We start from the raw sequence: 20,665 nt of genomic DNA, 5'->3' as shown, positions 1-20,665 counted from the left end.
GAAGACACCGTTTTCATCATCATCATGCTGGACATCAGCGGCAGCCTTAGCCATTGCGAGGCTCCGGGTGGAAGGTCTTATCTTAACGAAATGATCTGCGTACTTGCTGCTTCCCGTTATGAATTAACAAACTTACCTACTTTATTTTAATTTGCCGTTAAGTTATTATATCATCGACCCATCTTGTATTTCTATATACATACATAATATAGATAAATTACATTCTGACGCAAAACATCACAGAAACAATTGTCCTGGATTTGAATCGAACCAGTATAGCAGTTAGCGCCACAAGACCAACAGGCCAGTCAGTATCTTTATAAAGATATGTAAATTTAACATATCATCATCATCGTCATTGATTTATATTCTATCGAGATCTTTCTTCGGCTGCTCGCATCCAGCTCTTGCCATCCTGTGCGGATCATCACTCCACTCATCAGCATTACATAGTGTTGCAAGGTGATAATTTTGGTAATGGCGCCCCACCGTGGGGCAGCTCACAAGCGTGGTGATCAATGCTCGTTCTCTGTATGAGAGGCCTGCAGTTAGACATTTGTGTAGAAATAGTGTTTGAGAAAAATAAGTGCTCGAAACTGCGAGTCCTGATTCGACGCGCCACGTACCAAGTAAGCTATGAACGAGAATTCAAATTCTTCAATCACACATTAGACATTTCTTATTGCGGTTGTTTACACTGAACATCAAAATTAGTCGCAGGACCTAACGTATATGTTTGCCCACAGCTGGGCAACGACGGCAGCCGCGACCGTCGTCGCTCACGCAGTGCATCTGCCGCGTTGAGTGGACGCGCGACATCCGCGCCGTCGCCCGGACGTGCGAATTATAATGCTGACAGTAAGTTTTTGTAAATAGTATTTCTTTTTTTGCAAATTTTCTGACACGACTCCCGCGATTTTCAGAGATGGACTAAATTCCGTATTGCGGGAGTCGTTTTCTTTTAAAGTATATTTTCACAATATTTCTTTTCAGGAGAAAGTCCATGGACAGCTTTAGCCATAGCAGCCCGGGCTAAGAACGTACAGATTGTGGAGATCTTACTCCAGGCCGGGGCGAGCGACCCTCACTGCCGCGCCATCAGGGAGTGCGCGAGACATGGTCTGACTGAACTACTGGCCAAGCTACTCGCTACTAAGGTGAGGGGTCGTGTGAATGTTTTATGATACTCACATGACACCCACATGTCTCACACACGACACCCACATGTCTCACACATGACACCCACATGTCTCACAAATGACACGTCACACATGAGACACACTCACATGCAACACGTGACACTCACATGTTACACACGTCACTCACATGAGACACTCTCACGTCACACATGTCACGCACATGTCTTACTCACATGTCTCACACATGAGACACACTCACCTCACACAAGACACTCACGTCACACATGACACTCTCACGTCACACATGTCACGCACATGTCTTACACATGAGACAAACACATGTCACTCATTAGACACTTACGTCACACACATGTCCCACAAATGACATTCACATGTCTCACACATGAGACACACTCACGTCACTCATGACACACTCACGTCACACATGACACTCACACGTCACACATGACACTCACATGTCTCACACATGAGACAAACTCACGTCACACATGAGACACACTCACGTCACACATGAAACACGCACGTCACACACATGTGACACACTCACACATAATTCCACATGTCTCACACATGAGATACTCTCACGTCACGCATGACACACGCAAGTCACACACCACACTCACACGTCACACATGACACTCACATGTCTCACACATGAGACAAACTCACGTCACGCATGACACACACACGTGACACTCACATGTCTCACACGTGAGACACACTCACGTCACACATGACACTCACATGTCTCACACATGAGACACTCACACGTCACACATGACACCCACATGTCACACTCTATCACACAAAACCACTTTCTCACTTATTCCCCCATTCCCCAGGCCTACCCAGACCCCGACTACAAGCTGAACAAGTCTTCGATATCCGAGGCCCTGTTCGCTGACCGCGAGGCCGACTCCGCTCTGACTTACAGCGCGCTCTGCCCCACGACAGCCGTCATGGTCAACTGGAGGGAGCTGAGGGCACAGCTTGCTACTATACGGTGAGGTTTGCCCAGCTGTGGGGTTGAGTGGGGGAAAATCACAAGTTGATGTTTATCATAATTGATCGATTAGTTGATGTCTGATTCAGATGTTCACAAGTTCAACTAGGACTGGTGGTCTAGTGGTTAGTGACCGTGACTGCTATACCAGAGGTCGTGGGTTCGATTGCTAACTTGGACAAATGTTTGTGTGATAAGCAAGACCATTCATATTTTATCTGGGTGTAATTTATTTATCAAAAATATGTATGGATTCAGAAATATGAAAGCATGTTTATGAGCTGTCTAGAGTGTCTAGTACTCATAACACAAGTTTTGCTTAGGCTGAGTCTAGATGGCGTTTCACAAACCCACATCATTTAGCAGATTCGTAGCGCTTTCTTCCTAAGTCGGGGGTCCAAGTGAGGAGTGTAACCTTCTCTATCCCTCCCCAGCATGTCCTGGCTCCGGCTGGCCGCCTTGCGCGTGAACAGCAAGCTGAGCTCGGTGGGCGGCGCCCTACACGCCCTCACCCGCCTGGACGTGTCCAACAACGAGCTGCGGGTCCTGCCGCCCGACCTGTTCACCATGCTGAGCCTGAGGTGAGTGGACAAACTGTCCCACCGCTGGGCGACACGCGCTCATCGACATCCCGTCGGGCAAAATCGCGCCCAACATCTACAACTTCAATAACTATATCACCTGTAATAGACAACACTTACCTTACACTCAAATATAAGTTCCTCTTAACACGTACCTATATTCTCCAGATACCTAAACGCTGCTCAGAACAAGCTGGAGCGTCTCCCGGGCAGCCAGGATCCCTTCGAGGATGAGCAGGATACGAGGAAACGGCGCAAGAAGAAGACCAGGCCAGAACTGTACTCCGCGCCAGCGTTGCAAGAGTTATACCTGCAGGTAACTATAGATAGCCGATAGCGAGGGTCCCCAAATAATAATTGGTATGAGGGCAGGGGAATGATGATGATGATGATGATTCTATCTCCCACTCTCTCGTTCTCAGGACAATCGTCTAGAAGAACTCCCTCCATCTCTCTTCCGCCTCCCGGCCCTCTCAACGCTGGACGTGTCTAACAACAAGCTGAGGGCCTTGCCGGCTGCCGTGTGGACAGCCCCGGCCCTCAGGGACCTGAATGTGGCCCTCAACCATCTGAGGGATCTACCTACGGGGGAGGAGGTAAGTTAAAGTGGAGTATGTTAGGTAAATCTATTATATACTTGCTTTTCGCCCGCGTCGAGGTCGGTTATATCGCGTTTCCAAGAGAACTCTTCAAAAGTCTGGGATAAAAACTATCCTGTGTTCTTTCTCAAGGTCAAATTTCATTAAAATCAGTTCAGTGGTTTAGATGTGAAAGTGTTACAGACAGACAGACAGAGTTACTTTCGCATTTATAATATTAGTAGGGATAAAATGCTAGTTGGCGTCCGTGACTTCGTCCGCGTGAACTTCAGCTTACAGCGAGCCCTGGTTTCCTTGGGAATGCCAGGTCAAGTTTTAAAGCCGTAGTTCATTCCAAAAAAGTTTCATGGAAATCTTCCGCATTAACCCCCTTTTTCAGTTAAAAGTAGCCTATATCCTTTCTCAGGCTCTAGACCAGGGAAGGCGAACCAATGGCACGCGTGCCATTGATGGCACACGACACAATATTTTGGGCACGTCGCAGAATTAGGTATTTTAAGACGTAGTGGTTTCTTAGGTTTACGCGAATGTTAGACATTGAAATGAAACTACTTTTACGGATTTTATCGCGGTTTAATATTAGATTTTAGTTCCTGCAAAGGTTTCGAAACGTCGGGAACTAAAATCTAAAATTAAACCGCGATAAAATCCGTAAAAGTAGTTTCATTTCAATATTTTAAGACGATCAATTTGATAGTATTTATAATTATTAATTTCCAAATAATCAGAAAGACAAAATTATTTAATGGCACGCGAATGAACCCCATTAAATGAAAAATGGCACTTTGATGCATAAAGGTTCGCCTATCCTGCTTTATACTATCTATATGCCAAATTGTATTACAATCAGGTCAGTAGTTTTTGCGTGAAAACAAGACAGGCAGGCCGAGATAATTTCGATTTTATAATATTAGTATGGATGAACCAGTAATTGAGCAGCCTTTCCCACGTTTTTATACACTCACTTTCTTGTGTCGTTCCGGTTGGATTTTAGCAATTCACATTTGAGGCACTTCCCGATAAGCTAGCAGGCTGAAATTTTCAGGGTAGCTTCAAACCCGATGACAGTGCAATTTACAAAGGCTGGACCCTAAATCTATTAATATATTTTTAGTTACACTGTTTTTATCATATGTCATAGATATCAGAAGCCACTGATGATGAAGAGCATATATCTTATAGTCTCACAAAGAGTCTTACTTCCCTATTAAGATCAAGATTATCCGGCTGGGAATATAACTATTCTATTAGCAAGGTTAATATCCTTATATTACATGACACAAAGTACACTTGTACACCAAAGGTCTGCAGTAGTGAGTCGAGGGAGAGAGAGATTTTTGTAACTCAATTTTGAGGCACTTCCCGATAAGCTAGCAGGCTGAAATGTTCAGTAGCTACAAACCCGATGACTGTGTAACTTACAACTATAAAAACGCCTGGACCGATTTTGATAGAATTTGAATGGAGTGACATTTAAAAACATAGATGTTTCGATTTTTTAATCTATTTCATCGGCCTAGGATTTTCCCAACTATGTTGGGGTCGGCTACCAGTCCAACCGGTTTCATTTGAATACCAGTGTTTTACAAGGAGCGACTGCTTATCTGACCCTCTCAACCCAGTTACCTGGACAAAACGATACCCCTTAGTTAGACTGGCCGTCAGACTTTTCAAGCTTCTGACTACCTGTAACGACTGTCAAAGATGTAGGAATAAAAGCCGGGACCCACAATTTAACGTGCCTTCCGAAACACGAAGGAACTCGTTATGACAAAGATGGTCACCCATCTACGGACCAACCGCATCAAGCGTAGCTTAACCTGTGATTGATTCACTGATGCGGTTATAGCTTTAATCTATTTATGTTTATGAAATGTAATTACATTGCCTCTATATAACCAGGGTTCGGAATGCATGAGTCCGCAGCAGTTGGCCTCGCCGTCGGAGACTTCGCCCCAGCTCAGCGCTTCGCCCTCCATGGGCAGCGCGCAGTTTTCTTTAGCGGCACAATCTGTAAGTACTGAGCCGTTAGCTACCAAATAAAATCTCCCTTTTTTATAATAACTATCGTGAGACTGATTCATTATTAAATGATGTAACGGTTTACTCACGACTCGCGATCCCGCTGCGTCAGCTCATGATGAAGGACTCCGGTTGGGTCCGAAACTAGTCGGGCTACCCCGATAAATACGCGTGAGTAAACCGTTGCATCGTTTCATAAAAAAAACACCCTTGTCCATGGATACTAATTTATTACTGACTCAGGTCACAACATGGCGGTGTTAGCACGCACACATAGATACGCACACACACAAACACATCAATTACATTTTATGAGTATGTTAGTAATAAACTCTGCTGTTTTTGAACCGACTTTAAAGAGAGAACGTTCTTAATTTGTTGTTTTTTTAGAACTTGGATTTGGATGAAACGTTCAGTTGATTCGTAATAGTTTTTTAATGTGAAATAGCTGTCATTTATGTCCATAAAAGTTCGTCAAGTTTTGCTCAGTAGTTTTTAATTAAAGTCGGTTGCATGTTTTTTGTTAATATCATATTAATAAAATATCTAGTTTTTAATTTCGATCTTAATAAATAAGATTAGATCTTGACAATACAGATCTAAATCCATGATATGAAAATACGAAATTCACGAACACCACACACCCATAACGAACATATTATCAAAATTTCAAAATAATAAGAAGGTTCAAGTGCGAACCGTTTTAGCGACGGTTCCGTACAAATAATAATCGGTTAAGTGACAAAAGAAAATGAGCACCTACTACGATAATTTACGATTACAACATCAGTTGCTTACCCTTCACTTTCACCTTTGGTGTACTAAAAAGCGATGTTTTTCTCGTTATACAGAAGTCGGACTCCAGAAGTCCATCCATCGAGAGGAGTGAGTCAGATATCTTGGAGGATGACGAGGAAGCGCCTCCCGTACTCAGCAACAGGGCGGGCAACGCCGTGTGAGTACATATGTATAGCTAAACATAGTTCTTATTAGTGTGTTTGGGACATCGTATTCGAGGCTACGAAAGTGTCTATATCTTGTACGACGGAGCCTCCTAGCCTTCTATCCTAGCCTTTTATCAACTATGTTGGGGTCGGCTACCAGTCTAACTGGATACAGCTAAGTACCAGTGTTTTACAAGGAGCGACTGCCTATCTGACCTCCTCAACCCAGTTACAGACAACACGATACCCCTTAGTTAGACTGGTTGTCAGACTTTCAAGTTTCTGACTACCTGTAACGACTGTCAAAGATGTAGGAATAACAGCCGGGACCCACAATTTAACGTGCCTTCCGAAACACGGTCTTACCATTTATACCTACGTATATGTATAAGTATAATAGGCATCGTCCTATCCCCTTAGCTGCTCGGAGGCCCGCCGCGCCCACACGTGGCGCGGCGTGGTGGAGGGCGCGCTGGCGGGGGCGGGCGGCGCCCCGCCCGGCTCCTCCGCGCTGGCCACGCTCAACCTCGCGCACAACCAGTTCACCTGCGTACCCTGCGCGCTCGCCTGCCGGGCCCCGCATCTGACGCGACTTAATATGGCGTATAACTCGCTCAGGTGAGGAAAAAACAAACGAAATCCCTACTAATATTATAAATGTAAAAGTAACTGTCTGTCTGTCTGTTAAGCTTTCACGTCTAAACCACTGAACTGATTTTAATGAAATTTGGTACAGAGATAGAGTTGACCTTGAGAAAGAACATAGGATAGTTTTTATCCCGGACTTTGGAAGAGTTCTCTTGGAAACGCGATATAACCGAAGCCGCGGACGACAAGCTAGTAAACTATAGTTACCGGCACGGATCTTGAGCGCTGACCTTAGACCAGAAGTGATTGTTTGTGTACCTTTCGCGGTATGAAGTGAGGCGCGGGGTGGACTGAGTGATTGTCTCGCAGCGCATCGCGTCATAACCGGAGTTCTTTGCTGCAGTTGCATGCATCACAAGACGACGAGTACGCACAATTGATTGGCGTTTTATTTTACGATGCGCAAAGCGAACCCCACTCTTCCGCCGAGCGCTCAAGATCCGTGCCGGTAACTATATAGAATATTGAAAAGCTACAAGAGGTATAACGTTGTGACGGGTCTGTTGGACTAGTGGTTAGTGACCCTGACTCCTATACCGGAGATCGTGGGTTCAATTCTCAACCATTGATGACTACGATAATTTTTTCTTTGTCTGGGTGTAATGTATCTATATTATATACATATGTATTTAGAATTATATAACTATCTAATATAACTAAAGTCGTCTAGTACGCATAATACAAGCTATGCTCAGTTTAAGATTAGAGGTGATTGTGTGAAAGTTGTGGAATATTCATTATTGGATAAGATATGAGATTGAGATTCAATGCTGTCTATTTGTAAATCCAAGTTCCAAGCAGAGATCTGACACAGGTTCTGATTAGCAAACGTATTTGGACCGCACGGATAGCCGAGTGGTTGAGGTCACCACGCCATACCCACTGCGCGACGTGTTAGTTCGATCCCCGTAGGACAAGCGTTTGTGTGATCCACGAATGCTTGTCCTGAGCCTGGGTGTCTTTGTGCATGTGACTTGAATGTTTGTGAAACACCCCGCAATAAAAGGATTAATTTTTTTAGTCGCTGCTATTAACTAACCGAGAATTTAGCCACAACAAAAAACAATTTTGATTTTGACTATTTTTTGTCCAGGTCGATGTCATACGTGACGTCATATCCGACGAGTCTTCGCCAGTTGGACTTGAGTCACAACGAGATTACCTGCTGGCCTAGTCTACCACAAGTAAGGACTCATTTCTACTCTGAAAGAAACTACTTTTACGGAAACTACTTTAACGGATTTTATCGCGGTTTAATTTTAGATTTCTAAAAAACTAAAATCTAAAATAAGTAGTTTTATTTCAATGTCTAACATTCGCGTAAACCAAATAAATCATTCTACTCTTGAATTCTTCTTCACCCTTTTTTCTCTCTCTCTCTCTCTCTCTCTGTCCCAGGATTCTCGATCCTTATCTCTGGGAGAGAGGACAAACAAGCTCTTTAAAGACCCGCTCGATTTCCCCCTTTTTTTGTTAAGGCGGTGGAAACCTCATGGACACTCCCTTAGGGGAGGAAATGGTTAGTGTCTGACTCTTACTGACTAAACCTGAACCGCCGTGCTGCGTCATCCGCGTTTTTGTGTCGGTGTACGGCAATGCGTTGCAATCCTTCATATAGCTTGTTTTCCCGCTGTCCACTTCTTTCTTACTCCTTTATTGTTCTCTTCCCAAGGGTCTTTTTTCTTTCCTTTTCTCTTCTTTCCCTATACCTACTGTCTTTTTCTATCTTCCCCTCTGCTTATAAGTAAAGTCTCTAATATGCTGTAACTTTTTCAAGGTGGAAAGTTTTGGTTCAACGGAAGGAGATCCCCTCGCCTGCTACTGCCCCAACTCCTCAAGCAACGTGAGGAGCAGGCCAAGGTCAGGAGGGTCGGTGAGGTCGCAGCTGATGAGCGCCGCCTGCCCCGCCAGGAGGCATCTCCGGCTTGAGGGTCTTCGCACCTTGGTAAGTGGAGCCAGTAACGTCTCCCCCCCACTCACGCCCCCCTCCTATTTCTCGCTCCCTCGCTCACGTACGCCCATCCCCCTAAATTGGACCTCTTTTTTCCTCTACCCTCTTTCTATCCCTACCCATGACGCCTTCCTCTCCATCTTGACGACCTCCGTGGTCGAGTGGCGTACGCACCGCTTTCAAGTTGTCGCTAGCTCTGAGGTCCCGGGTCCGATCCCCGGTCGGGTTAATGTAAAAATTCACATTTCTACATTGTCTCGGGTCTGGGTGTTTGTGCTTTCGCAACTTACTTTGGGTCTATAACAATGTATGTGATGTTGTCCGCATTTATCGCCAGTAACAACTATTTTCCCACGTTTTCAATTGATAATATTGTCTTTCTTTCATCAGATCTTGGCCAATAACTTGCTGACTCGAATACAGCTGACGACGGATGATGATGGGTACGCTTCAGCCGCGCAAGAAGATAGCACCACTGACGATGATGATGAATGGGTGAGTCATCATCATTAATATAATGTTTCAAAAGGGTATTTGACTAAGGGCCGATTTTCCAATCGCCAGATAACTTTTATCTGACGAATATGTTTGACGTTTCGACAGCTTTTGTATAGAAAATATGTCAAACGGCCATATTTATTCCTCACATAAAAGTTATCTGACGATTGAAAAATTTTATAATATAAATGTGTTTAGACGGTCTAATAGTTTTCTTTATTAATTAATGAAGATTAAAAACACTTAAAGTGATGGAATATATGCTAGTGGTGGCTAGTAACATCACTTGCTAGTAAAAAACGTATTGGTCAGTGACGTCACACGAGATTTTAAATCACCATATCCCCTTCATTTTTATTTACGAGATAAAGAATAAAATCGTAACCAATATTTTCTGGAAATCTGTCCGATGGAGTAAATAGATTTTTTTTTGCTAAACACCCCATTCGTTGATCACACAAACGCTTGTCCTACGGGCATCGAACTAACACGTCGTGCAGTGGGTTTGGCGTGGTGACCTCAACCACTCGGCTATCCGTACAGTCACTAACTACTCTTTCTCTTCCAGAACACCGGCTCTCCTCTCAAAGGTCGTCTCTTATTCCCTCTCCTATCGATGCTGGACGTCTCTTGTAATCTCTTGAGAGCGATACCGCCCGCCATACACGAGCTGACGAACCTGTCTGTACTGAATATAAGTGGGAATAAAGGTGAGTGGGGACTGTTGGAGTGGGGTTGGGATTTTTAACTGGGTTTTTTTGTATGGTTTTTGTTGTGATAGTAACTATCGTGGGAATGATTCATTATTAAATGATGTAACGGTTTCCTCACGCGTATGTATCGGGATCTCCCGACTAGTTTCGGACCCAACCGGAGTCCTTAATCATTAGGTCGCTAGTCGGGCACCCCCGATAAATACGCGTGAGTAAACCGTTACATCATTTAATAATGAATCATTCTCACGAATGATACTATCAAAACTTTGAGGCACTTCCCGATAAGCTAGCAGGCTGAAATTTTCAGAGTAGCTTCAAACCAGAAAGTATCAAGCCTATCATAGTATGTTTCTCAAACCGATATATAAAGGAGGACTTTATAGCTGCGGCAAGATATGAATTTAAGATCACTCCACTAACGGCCGATCAACTACAATTAAAGGGAAAACATAGAATTTATATAAATGACCATCTGACAACTAGAAACAAGAATCTTCTCTCTAAAACGAAAAAGGCAGCGAATGAAGCAAATTTTCGCTACGTGTGGGTGAAGCATGCAAAAATACATACTCGGAAAACAGATGTGTCTGTTTTCCGAGTATAATAGGTCGCCGGTCATAATAGTAAAATCGGAGAAAGACCTTGTAAAAATTGTATAAGTTATTTGTCGAATTCTTCTTTTCTTCTACCGATATTTCGTGTAACCTTAGGTTTCATATTAATATGCACAACAACAGTATTAAATATTTTATTCTTAAAGTTTGAGCATTGCTATCCGGTGAGTGCATCGTGTGTTTTCCAACTATTACTGTGTCGCGCAGTTGAGTTTCGTTGCAAATACTTAAAGTATTCGCTAACTGCAATAATCTTATCCCAATGTAAATTTAACCATATTTTAGGCTTCATAAGGCATACTTTTGAATGTCTCAAATTTATATTCGTGATGTTTTGTGTATGTGGCCCGCCTTTTGTATCTATTCATCGGTCATTAGCTAATTGCCTTTTAGTGGTGTGTTGTTTTGTTCGCTGTGTTCGGCCGTGTCTTACTAAATATTTAAGTCGTACCCGCGCAAAAAATATTTATTATAGTAATTCAAATCTAAGTAAGTGGAAACTTTTTATCGTGTTTACGTTTATTTATCTTAAGGTATGTTTTGTTGTATGCATTATTTATATTGTTATTGGTAATACTCACAATGTCTTCTCTTAATATTTATTACCAGAATGTACGCGGACTACGTACGAAGACTAGTAATCTATATCGTAATATTTGTCTTAACGCCTATGATGTTGTCGTTTTTACGGAAACGTGGCTTGTGGATGATATCTTTAGTAGTGAACTTTTTGACGATCGATATCTTGTGTGGAGACGTGATCGTGATTATGGCCGTACTGCCCAGAAATGTGGCGGTGGAGTATTAATTGCGGTCAGAAAGGAATTCACTGTGATCGAGAGACCTGAGTGGCGTAGTTCTGCTGAAGATATTTGGGTAACCATTATCTTAAAAAAGTCTAGGCCCTCGGTAAAATATAACCTACATCTATGTGCCCTTTATTTATGTAAGGAAAATCTTGGCAACTCCTATAATACACAATTACTTAATTTTACTAATAACTTAAATAATCGAGTATTAAATAATCCGTTAGATAAATATATTCTGCTAGGTGATTTTAATTTCGGTAATTCTGTTGAATGGTCTGAAACATCTCACAGTGGTGAATTGAGTCCTTGTAATATAACATGCCAGTCTGTTAAGGATTTTTTCGACACTTTATGTACTTATAGTTTAGCCCAGTACAACAGAGTGCGTAATATGAATAATAGACTTTTAGATCTTATCTTTAGTAATGACATTGTAATTGTAAATAAATGCATAAATCCACTTGCGTTACCTATAGATATGCATCATGAGCCTATAACGATCGAAGCCGATTTTGCAGAGCATCAGAAACTTACGGAAAATTTAACAAACAAATATATTTTTTCCAAAGGAGACTTTAATTCTATTATAACGGAGCTTGAAAAAATTAATTGGACCGAATTCTTGCATACTGGCTCACTGGAAGACGCTGTCGCATTTTTCTACGGAAAATTGTACGAGCTTAGGGATAAATTTATACCGTTCAGATTATCTAAAAATACCGCATATCCTTCATGGTACAACAGGGCCTTAATAAAAATTTTAAAAGAAAAATATAAGTTCCATCGTAAATATAAAACTTATCATAACTTATCCGATTATCATTCTTTTTCTTTGCTACGGACCAGAGCTACTGAAGTAGAGAAAAACTGCTTCAATACGTATATGGCTAAAGTAGAATCTGCTAATATGAACAATCCAAGATCATTTTGGTCATACGTGAAAAGCAAAAGGACTATTAATACATTCCCTAATGTAATGCATTATCGTGGCATGATCGCTGAAACAGGTGAAGAGATAAGTAATTTATTCTCAAATTATTTTCATTCCACTTTTCAAAACCCTGACGCTGTCGTATTACCTTCCATAGGAAATAATAATTCCGTAACCAACATAAGCAGTATTGAAATTAGTCAAGACGAAGTGTTAAAGTTAATGAAATCTCTGGATTTGAGCAAGGCTGGTGGTCCTGATTCAATACCACCCATTTTTATAGTAAAATGTGCCGCTGGCCTGCTAGATCCCGTTTGTATCTTATTTAAGAGATCAATTACTGAGGGGACTGTGCCAAGGATATGGAAGTCTGCATTTATTACTCCTGTATTTAAAAAGGGGGATCGTTCAAATGTAGAGGATTTCCGCCCTATTTCTAAAATTCTGGAAAGAATAATATATAAACAAGTTTATGAAGCAGTGATATGTAATTTCGGTGAAGAACAACATGGTTTCTTAAGAAACCGTTCTACAACTTCGAATCTCATACTCTCCCATGAATTTGTATCTGAAGGCATGGACCATGGTGCGCAAGTGGATGTTATATATACAGATTATTCTAAATGTTTTGACCGAATAAATCATTCAGTGCTTCTGGATAAATTATTGTCGATAGGTATTCATGGAGACCTTTACCGATGGTTTTCGTCATATATTGAGAATCGCACACAGGCGGTAGTATTGAAAGGGTATGTATCGGGCTGGAGTTATGTTCCTTCTGGTGTACCTCAAGGCTCAATCTTAGGACCTCTGTTATTTACATTGTTTATCTCTGACATAAAAGACTGTTTCGAACATAGTTACATCCTACTTTACGCAGATGATATGAAGATACACAAGGTTATTAAAAATATATCAGATGCTAAGCTACTTCAAAACGATTTAACGAGGTTCTAAGAATATTGTGTACTTAACAAACTCCAGCTAAATGTTGCCAAATGTCTCCAAATCACGTACTCCCGACAAAAAACTACTATTAACTTTGAATATAAATTAAATGATGAAATACTCAAAAAAGTCACTACAATTAAAGATCTAGGGGTAAAAATGGACTGTAAGCTTTTGTTTGATCAACACATTGATTACATTATTAATCGAGCATCCAAGGCGTTAGGATTTGTTATAAGAGTTTCAGCGGATTTTCGTTCCTTAAAAACTACAAAAATTCTTTATTGCGCTTTCGTGCGTAGTCACTTGGAATACGCGTCACAAGTCTGGAACCCTCAGTACGAAATATATAAGTATCGTATTGAAGCTGTACAGAAGAAATTCCTTGGATACTTGGATTACAAGGCACGGCAATATTCCGATGATTACAACCACCGTTGCAAAAGATATCACTTTCTACCGTTACACTACAGGCGTGATATTAACGACATTTCATTTTTCATTAATATAGCCAATGGGTCGATCGATTGTCCTGAACTATTATCCAAGTTATACTTGCGTACTAACCTTCTAGGGCTCAGGCGTAGGCCACTTATGCAGATTGCTTCTGTTTCTACCAACTATAGAAGAAATAGCTTTCTCTTGCGTGCAGCACATGCATTCAATAATATGCCAGAAGACTTGGATGTAGATCTCTTTTGCACAAAAGCTCTCACAGTGAAACGTTTGTTAGCGAATAACTTTTTTTTTAAAGATTGACTCGCGTCTCTAAATTTTGATCTTTAATATACTTAATTCGTTATCTAAAACTATACCTACATATTATATATACTTTAATTTTTACATAAAATTTGTTTCACTTAATTGTTAATGTTTACGCTCTTTTTTTTTTTAACTTTATTTTTCAAAACTGTTGTTATGTGTGGTCTACGATAGTTATAAGTACTATATTATGTCTTTTATTGGCGGAAGCTTGTTGTTAGCAAAATAGAAATATAGTGAGTTATTATAATTGTCATTAGTCTGTAAGCTTTCCTAAGAATAAATAAATAAATAAATAAATAAAACCGACGACTATGCAATTTTCACTTTAAAAACGGCTATACCGATTTAGATAAAATCTGAATGGAGTCATTTAAAAACGTGATTTTTTTGAAATCTATACCTTCTTTTATGTATCCGAAACCAGCACTTTTTCGAACTATTCCGTCTCAACTCTCTTTCTCCCTCTCCCCCCAGACATAACCGACCTTCCCCCCCAAATGGGCCTGCTCTCCCGCCTCTGGAACCTCAACACGGTCGGCTGCTCCCTGGTGGAACCTCTCCGCTCCATGCTGTCATGCGGCCGCTATAAGAGCATGGACATCGTCGGCTACCTCAAGTCTGTGCTGCAGGAGGCCAGGCTGTACGCCAGGATCAAGCTCATGCTGGTTGGGAAGCAGGTGAGGTGGCAGGTTAAGCGGATGTTGGCTGAGGTATAGAAATTGATGGGTGGCGTGGTGAAGTTTTAAAAGTTACGGTTTTGGTTTAAAAAAATAGAAAAAGGACAAGTCATGTGAGAGAGGGTAAGCTTAAATTGTAGGTTGAAGTTAAAGTTAAGCTTCACTTTCTAAGGTTGGATTTTGGATGGGTGAGCAGTGAATATATTATTATGCGTTTTCTTTGATAGTAAAGCTTTAGTTACGTTGTTATATTACTCTTTTTTATTGTATTATGTTAGAATCTAGAAGTTAAGCAACCCCTCCGTAGGACTGTTTTACGATAGGACGAAATAACTTTATGTATAATGTATATTTTATAAGCAATTTTATTCATCAATATCAAGAAAAAGGTTTTCACGCCAACACTGCGGTACCCTAAAACTATTTGTGTGACCTCTAATTTTGCTGACTGTATGTATTGAGAGTACGATCGGCAAAGTTGGTGGTTCTGCACTTAGTTGTCACAGCGAGCTTCTAGCAAGTAAAAGAAGATGATGTGGAGAAATAGAAGAAAGAAGAATTCGGAAAGAACTTAATCTAAATTGTGTTTTTAAAATGTTATTTTTTGATATTTGATTATAAATGTATTTTTTTCAAAAGAAGTTAAAAAATAATAGTTAAGTTTATATTTCTTTTATGAAATCAATGTATTATAAGTACGTACGTACCGTCAAACAAGCCAACTTTGCCAATCAAGGTATCTTTGCCCCAAAAGCAATTTATAAACAAATCCTCTTACATAAGAATCAATTTTAGTTTTATGGTAACATTCATAATCAACTTTCCACCCAAATAATAAATATTGCCATAAAACTAAAATTGTTTCTTATATTAGAGGATTTGTTTATAAATTGCTTTTGGGGCAAAGATACCTTGATTGGCAAAGTTGGCTTGTTTGACCGGTACGTGCACTTGGAGAGGCCTATGTCCAGCAGTGGACTGCGATAGGCTGATGATGATGATGGTGATAAGTACGTAAGATAAAACGCATCAACAATGAGCTGGTAACGTCACTTGTCGGTAAAAAGTGTACTGACAAGTGACGTCACACGAGATTTAAACTGACTCATTTAAATTTATTGTACGTGATAAAAGTCAGGTAGTCAGAAGATTGAAAAGTCTGACAGCCAGTCTAACTAAGGGGTGTCGTGTTGCCCAGTCAACTGGGTTGAGGAGGTCAGATAGGCAGTCGCTCTGTAAAACACTGGTACTTAGCTGAAACCGGTTGGACTGGTAGCCGACCCCAACATAGTTGGGAAAAGGCTAGACCGATGCTGTACAAAAACTTAGTATACAATATTTTTCATAAATGTCGAAGCGATATAAATTAAGTTTGTTTTTCAATCAAGGTTAAGAATAGGGATGATGACTGGGTATAAAAAGAAAAAATCTCATTAGTCCCTCAGTTAGATAATTGAAAAGTATGAGACACGTATTTTTTCCTTTTTCAGAAAAACTAGAATTGACAAAGATTAACTGCTTTAAAGTTTAGGAGAGGGGGCTTGTGACGTAACGATAGAGTAAAATTTATACTCAATCGTGACGTCACGCGTAAGTTTCATTCACTGTAATTTGGTCAATTTATGTTTGCGGGACAAATCAAAAAATACGTATCCATTATTACACAAAAAACTACAAGACGGACACTGCAAAAAAAAATTGTCATCATCCCTATTACATCAATATGCGAATGTTCCTCGGCATGTTTCATAAAAATGGATCTGAAATTTCGGTTTTTTATCCCACTCTATCCCAAACGTTTTTGTGATGAGCACGATCATTTCCCCTGGGTCTGGGTGAAAATAGGAATATAATTTATCTATGTTATGTATGTATTTAGAAATATATAAGTATGTCTATCAGTTGTCTAGTACTCATAATACAAGCTCTGCTTAGTTCGAGACTAGATGGCGTTGTGTGAGAGTTGTGGAATATTATTATTAATTTTCCTCTTCTTTTCAGGGTATAGGCAAAACCAGTCTTCTAGAATGTCTAAGACAAGAATCAGCTATACAGCATAGAAGGAAACCAACGGAGGTAAGAAGGATATGACGTCACAGAATCATTGTGGGTTCGATCCCCGCAGGTCAAGCATTAGCGTGATCGTGATCGTCTTTGTGTCTTTATGCATGTGACTAAAATGTTTGTGAAACTTGTAGGTGAACATGTCCAAAAATAAAATTCAAAATGTAACAATATTTTCAGCACTGGGCAAAGCGCATGGGCAACAAGTCGTCCCGGCGGGGCAACGTCTCAACAGTGGGCGTGGACATCGGCACGTGGGTGTACGAGAAGCATCGCTCGACGCGAGGACCCATCACCTTCCGGACCTGGGACTTTGGGGGCCAGCAGGAGTGAGTAGAGAGATCCTAGTCTTTTCTAACCGGATGCAGCTAAGTACCAGTGTTTTACAAGGAGCGACTGCCTATCTGACCTTCTCAAGCCAGTTAGTTACGTGATGGGGTGATGGCCCAGGGCGACAAATTCTGAGGGGCGCCAAGGTCTGAAGTTGGAGTCTCTTGCCTCTCCTGGCGCAAACCCTCAGAACTGTGCTCTACGCTAGAGGTGGATTACTTCCACCGCCAAACGTAACGCTAAAGGAAAGATGAAATTCTTAATATAATTTTACTTGGGATCAGCAAAAAACTAACACTTGATATTGCTTCCCTCAAGTGGGCGCCACAATATTTTCGCCCGGGGTGTCAGTGGTCCTTACGCCGGCACTGCCTACTAATATCACAAACGCGAATTTTTGCCTGTATGTATGTGTGTTTTTTCCTCTTTCACGCAAAAACACACGACCTCCAGTATAGCAGTCAGGGTCACTAACCACTAGACGAACACACCAGTCAAAGACATTGGATTCATTTTTGTAACTCCACCTTCATTTTATAGTTAAATCCGTGTATTGTTATTATTTACATATGTACTAGCTTTTCGCCCGCGGGCTTCGCCCGCGTCGATGTCGGTTATATCGCGTTTCCAAGAGAACTCTTCAAAATTCCGGTATAAAAACTATCCTGTGTTCTTTCTCTAAGTCAACTCTATCTCTGTACCAAATTTCATTAAAATCGGTTCAGTGGTTTAGACGTGAAAGCGTAACAGACAGACAGAGTTTCTTTCGCATTTATAAAATTTGTAAGGATTTCATAAACACACTCTCCCTGTACAGGTACTACGCGACTCACCAGTACTTCCTGTCGCGCCGCTCTCTGTACCTCGTGGTGTGGCGCGTGACGGACGGACGGAAGGGACTCGCCGGGGCACTCAACTGGCTCAGGTAGCAAGGGAACTGTATAGAAGATAATATTGGGATAAATAATGATATGTATTAAACAGTGCACGGATAGCCGAGTGGTTGAGGTCACCACGCCAAACCCACTGCGCGACGTGTTAGTTCGATCCCCGTAGGACAAGCATTTGTGTGATCCACGAATGCTTGTCCTGAGTTTTTGAGTCGTCGTTTTGTCCAAGCCAAAGATTCAATTCTTTAATGAGGCGCTGATCGCGTGATATAGGAGACGCTTTTAAAAAAATAACAGGGTTCTCGAAAATTTGGATTTGGTGACCTCGTGAAAATAATAAAACCAACAACTTGATGTATCTTAATTTCAACTGGCTTTTTATTTCTTCAGGTCCATACAAGCTCGCGCCCCTGGTTCGCCTGTTATAATGGTAGCGACACATTACGACCAAGTTCCAAATGTAAGTCACTTTTGGATAATTAGGATTATTAAATATAATTATGTTTATCAGTTGTCTAGTACTCATAATACAAGCTCTACTTAATTTGAGACTAGATAGCGTTGTGTGATAGTTCCATACATAAAAAATTGTCGTCATTCCCATGTTATCTGCAGTGCAATCTCCCGGAGAACGAGTCCCCCGAGGTCCTGCAGCGTCTAATACGGTCCTCCATCATGGGCGCCCCGGATGCCGACAAGCTGGGCCTGCCCAGGGTACTGGATTCCGTCGAGGTGAGTGCCATTTAGGATTTAAAGAAAAATCTGCATAAAATTCTCGTGTCGCTGTGTTTGTTGTTTAATTTCGCGGAAACAGCTAAACCGATTCTGATTGATTAAATTTTGTGTGAATATTGGTTAGGTCTGAGAATCGGACAAAATCTGTTATCTTTCATACCCTATTTAATATGTGATAACAGCCTTTGCTGCGCCAGCTAGTCTTTTACACATAATATGAAATAATCATGTCATGGTTTTCGCAATTAAACTACTCCGAAACTCCTAAACCGATTCTGATTTATGAAATTTTGAAAGTAGGAAATTAGTTGGAATTAATGGAACTAATCCAATCCTAGAAGGTAGTTCTGAAAATCATTAGACACCATTTATTTTCATACCCCTATTTATACGTGTGTAATGTCTTGCAACAAATATAATGTCAGTTATAATATAGTTAGTAACAATTATACTTTAATTAGAAATAATAAGATGGAAATATAGTCACAAAAATTGCAATAAAACATTTTGTTAACTAATAGTAAATTATACCATCGGGCTAGCCTTTTTCCCAACTATGTTTGTGTCGGCTTCCAGTCTAACCGGATTCAGCTAAGTACCAGTGTTTTATAGAGCGACTGCCTATCAGACCTCCTCAACCCAGTTACAGACAACACGATACCCCTTGGTTAGACTGGATACTGATAGTAATTTTACAGTAAATTATAATTTTCTTGTACCCAGGTATCGTGCAGCACTCGTCACAACATCAGACTGTTGGCTGATATAATATACTCAGTGGCTTTTAGCGTGAAACCACCAGGTAAATACTACAATCCTAATAATATTATAAAAGCGAAAGTTTGTCTGTATGTTTGTTGCCCTTTCACGCAAAAACCACAGCGTTGGTTGGACCGATTTCGACGGGACTTTTATTGGGAAGTAGCTGATGTAATAGATTTAACTTGGCCTACTTTTAATTTATAAAAATAATGTAATCTTTGCTAAATATCACGCGGACAAAGTCGCGGGTCTAGCTGATTTTATACAACTACTTGTATTGCCCAAACTGATCCCACGGGAACATAAAATCGGAACAAAAATGTCTTAATCGTGGTTATAAACTACCTGTGTACAAAGTTTCGTCTAAATCCGTTCAGTGGTTTTCGCGTTAAATAGGAACAAACATACATACAAACTTTTGCCTTTATAATATAAAGTCATCACTGTCTGCCCATTCAAATTATGTAATGAACTTGATAATACTTGCAGGCAGCAAAGAACCTCTGCTAGAGCAGCGTATCCCAGCGTCCTATCTCGCTTTAGAGGAGTGTGTGACGTCACTGGCCGCGGATCTCAGAGAACCAGTGTTGAGACACGACGAGTATAAGAAACTGGTGAGAATAATATACAAATAGATATAGCTCTAGACAGACGGACAGACATCCAATTGCAATCCAATTGCACATTGCATTTCAACTGCAATCCAATTGCTAATTGCAGTTTGAATGCAGTTGACAGGACTGCATACAACCTGCATACCAAATGTGCAGTCCGACTGTACATTCGTGCACTTCAACTGCAATTTGCAGTTGAATTGCAATTGACTGCACGGATAGCCGAGTGGTTGAGGTCACCACGCCAAACCTACGGAGCACCACGTGTCGCGGGTTCGATCCCCGTAGGACAAGCATTTGTGTGATCCACGAATGCACCTTATTTGCTTGTTTGTCAAACCTTCCGCGACACAAGGATTAAACTCCTTAATGCGGGAGTAGACTTTTCTAAAAAAATAACATAT

General features: G+C 41.0%; 1 protein-coding gene across 1 annotated transcript in view; it reads left to right on the top strand.

The window, feature by feature from the left end:
• Nucleotides 1-20,665, top strand: part of LOC113508742 (leucine-rich repeat serine/threonine-protein kinase 1) — a 66,355-nt gene that overhangs the window by 24,380 nt on the left and 21,310 nt on the right. The window contains exons 10-30 of the mRNA XM_026891824.1: nucleotides 702-858; nucleotides 994-1,157; nucleotides 2,003-2,163; nucleotides 2,598-2,744; nucleotides 2,913-3,060; nucleotides 3,167-3,340; nucleotides 5,246-5,356; nucleotides 6,217-6,320; nucleotides 6,730-6,927; nucleotides 8,051-8,141; nucleotides 8,735-8,902; nucleotides 9,299-9,403; nucleotides 9,975-10,116; nucleotides 14,664-14,866; nucleotides 16,868-16,942; nucleotides 17,111-17,259; nucleotides 18,078-18,185; nucleotides 18,541-18,610; nucleotides 18,766-18,882; nucleotides 19,609-19,687; nucleotides 20,137-20,261. Coding sequence (XP_026747625.1) covers nucleotides 702-858; nucleotides 994-1,157; nucleotides 2,003-2,163; nucleotides 2,598-2,744; nucleotides 2,913-3,060; nucleotides 3,167-3,340; nucleotides 5,246-5,356; nucleotides 6,217-6,320; nucleotides 6,730-6,927; nucleotides 8,051-8,141; nucleotides 8,735-8,902; nucleotides 9,299-9,403; nucleotides 9,975-10,116; nucleotides 14,664-14,866; nucleotides 16,868-16,942; nucleotides 17,111-17,259; nucleotides 18,078-18,185; nucleotides 18,541-18,610; nucleotides 18,766-18,882; nucleotides 19,609-19,687; nucleotides 20,137-20,261 — 2,796 coding nt within the window. The remainder of the gene's footprint in view (nucleotides 1-701; nucleotides 859-993; nucleotides 1,158-2,002; nucleotides 2,164-2,597; nucleotides 2,745-2,912; nucleotides 3,061-3,166; nucleotides 3,341-5,245; nucleotides 5,357-6,216; nucleotides 6,321-6,729; nucleotides 6,928-8,050; nucleotides 8,142-8,734; nucleotides 8,903-9,298; nucleotides 9,404-9,974; nucleotides 10,117-14,663; nucleotides 14,867-16,867; nucleotides 16,943-17,110; nucleotides 17,260-18,077; nucleotides 18,186-18,540; nucleotides 18,611-18,765; nucleotides 18,883-19,608; nucleotides 19,688-20,136; nucleotides 20,262-20,665) is intronic.

This window comes from Trichoplusia ni, chromosome 3, assembly GCF_003590095.1.
Source record: "Trichoplusia ni isolate ovarian cell line Hi5 chromosome 3, tn1, whole genome shotgun sequence".
Lineage (NCBI taxonomy): Eukaryota > Metazoa > Arthropoda > Insecta > Lepidoptera > Noctuidae > Trichoplusia > Trichoplusia ni.
This window is presented reverse-complemented; position numbering and strand designations above follow the sequence as displayed.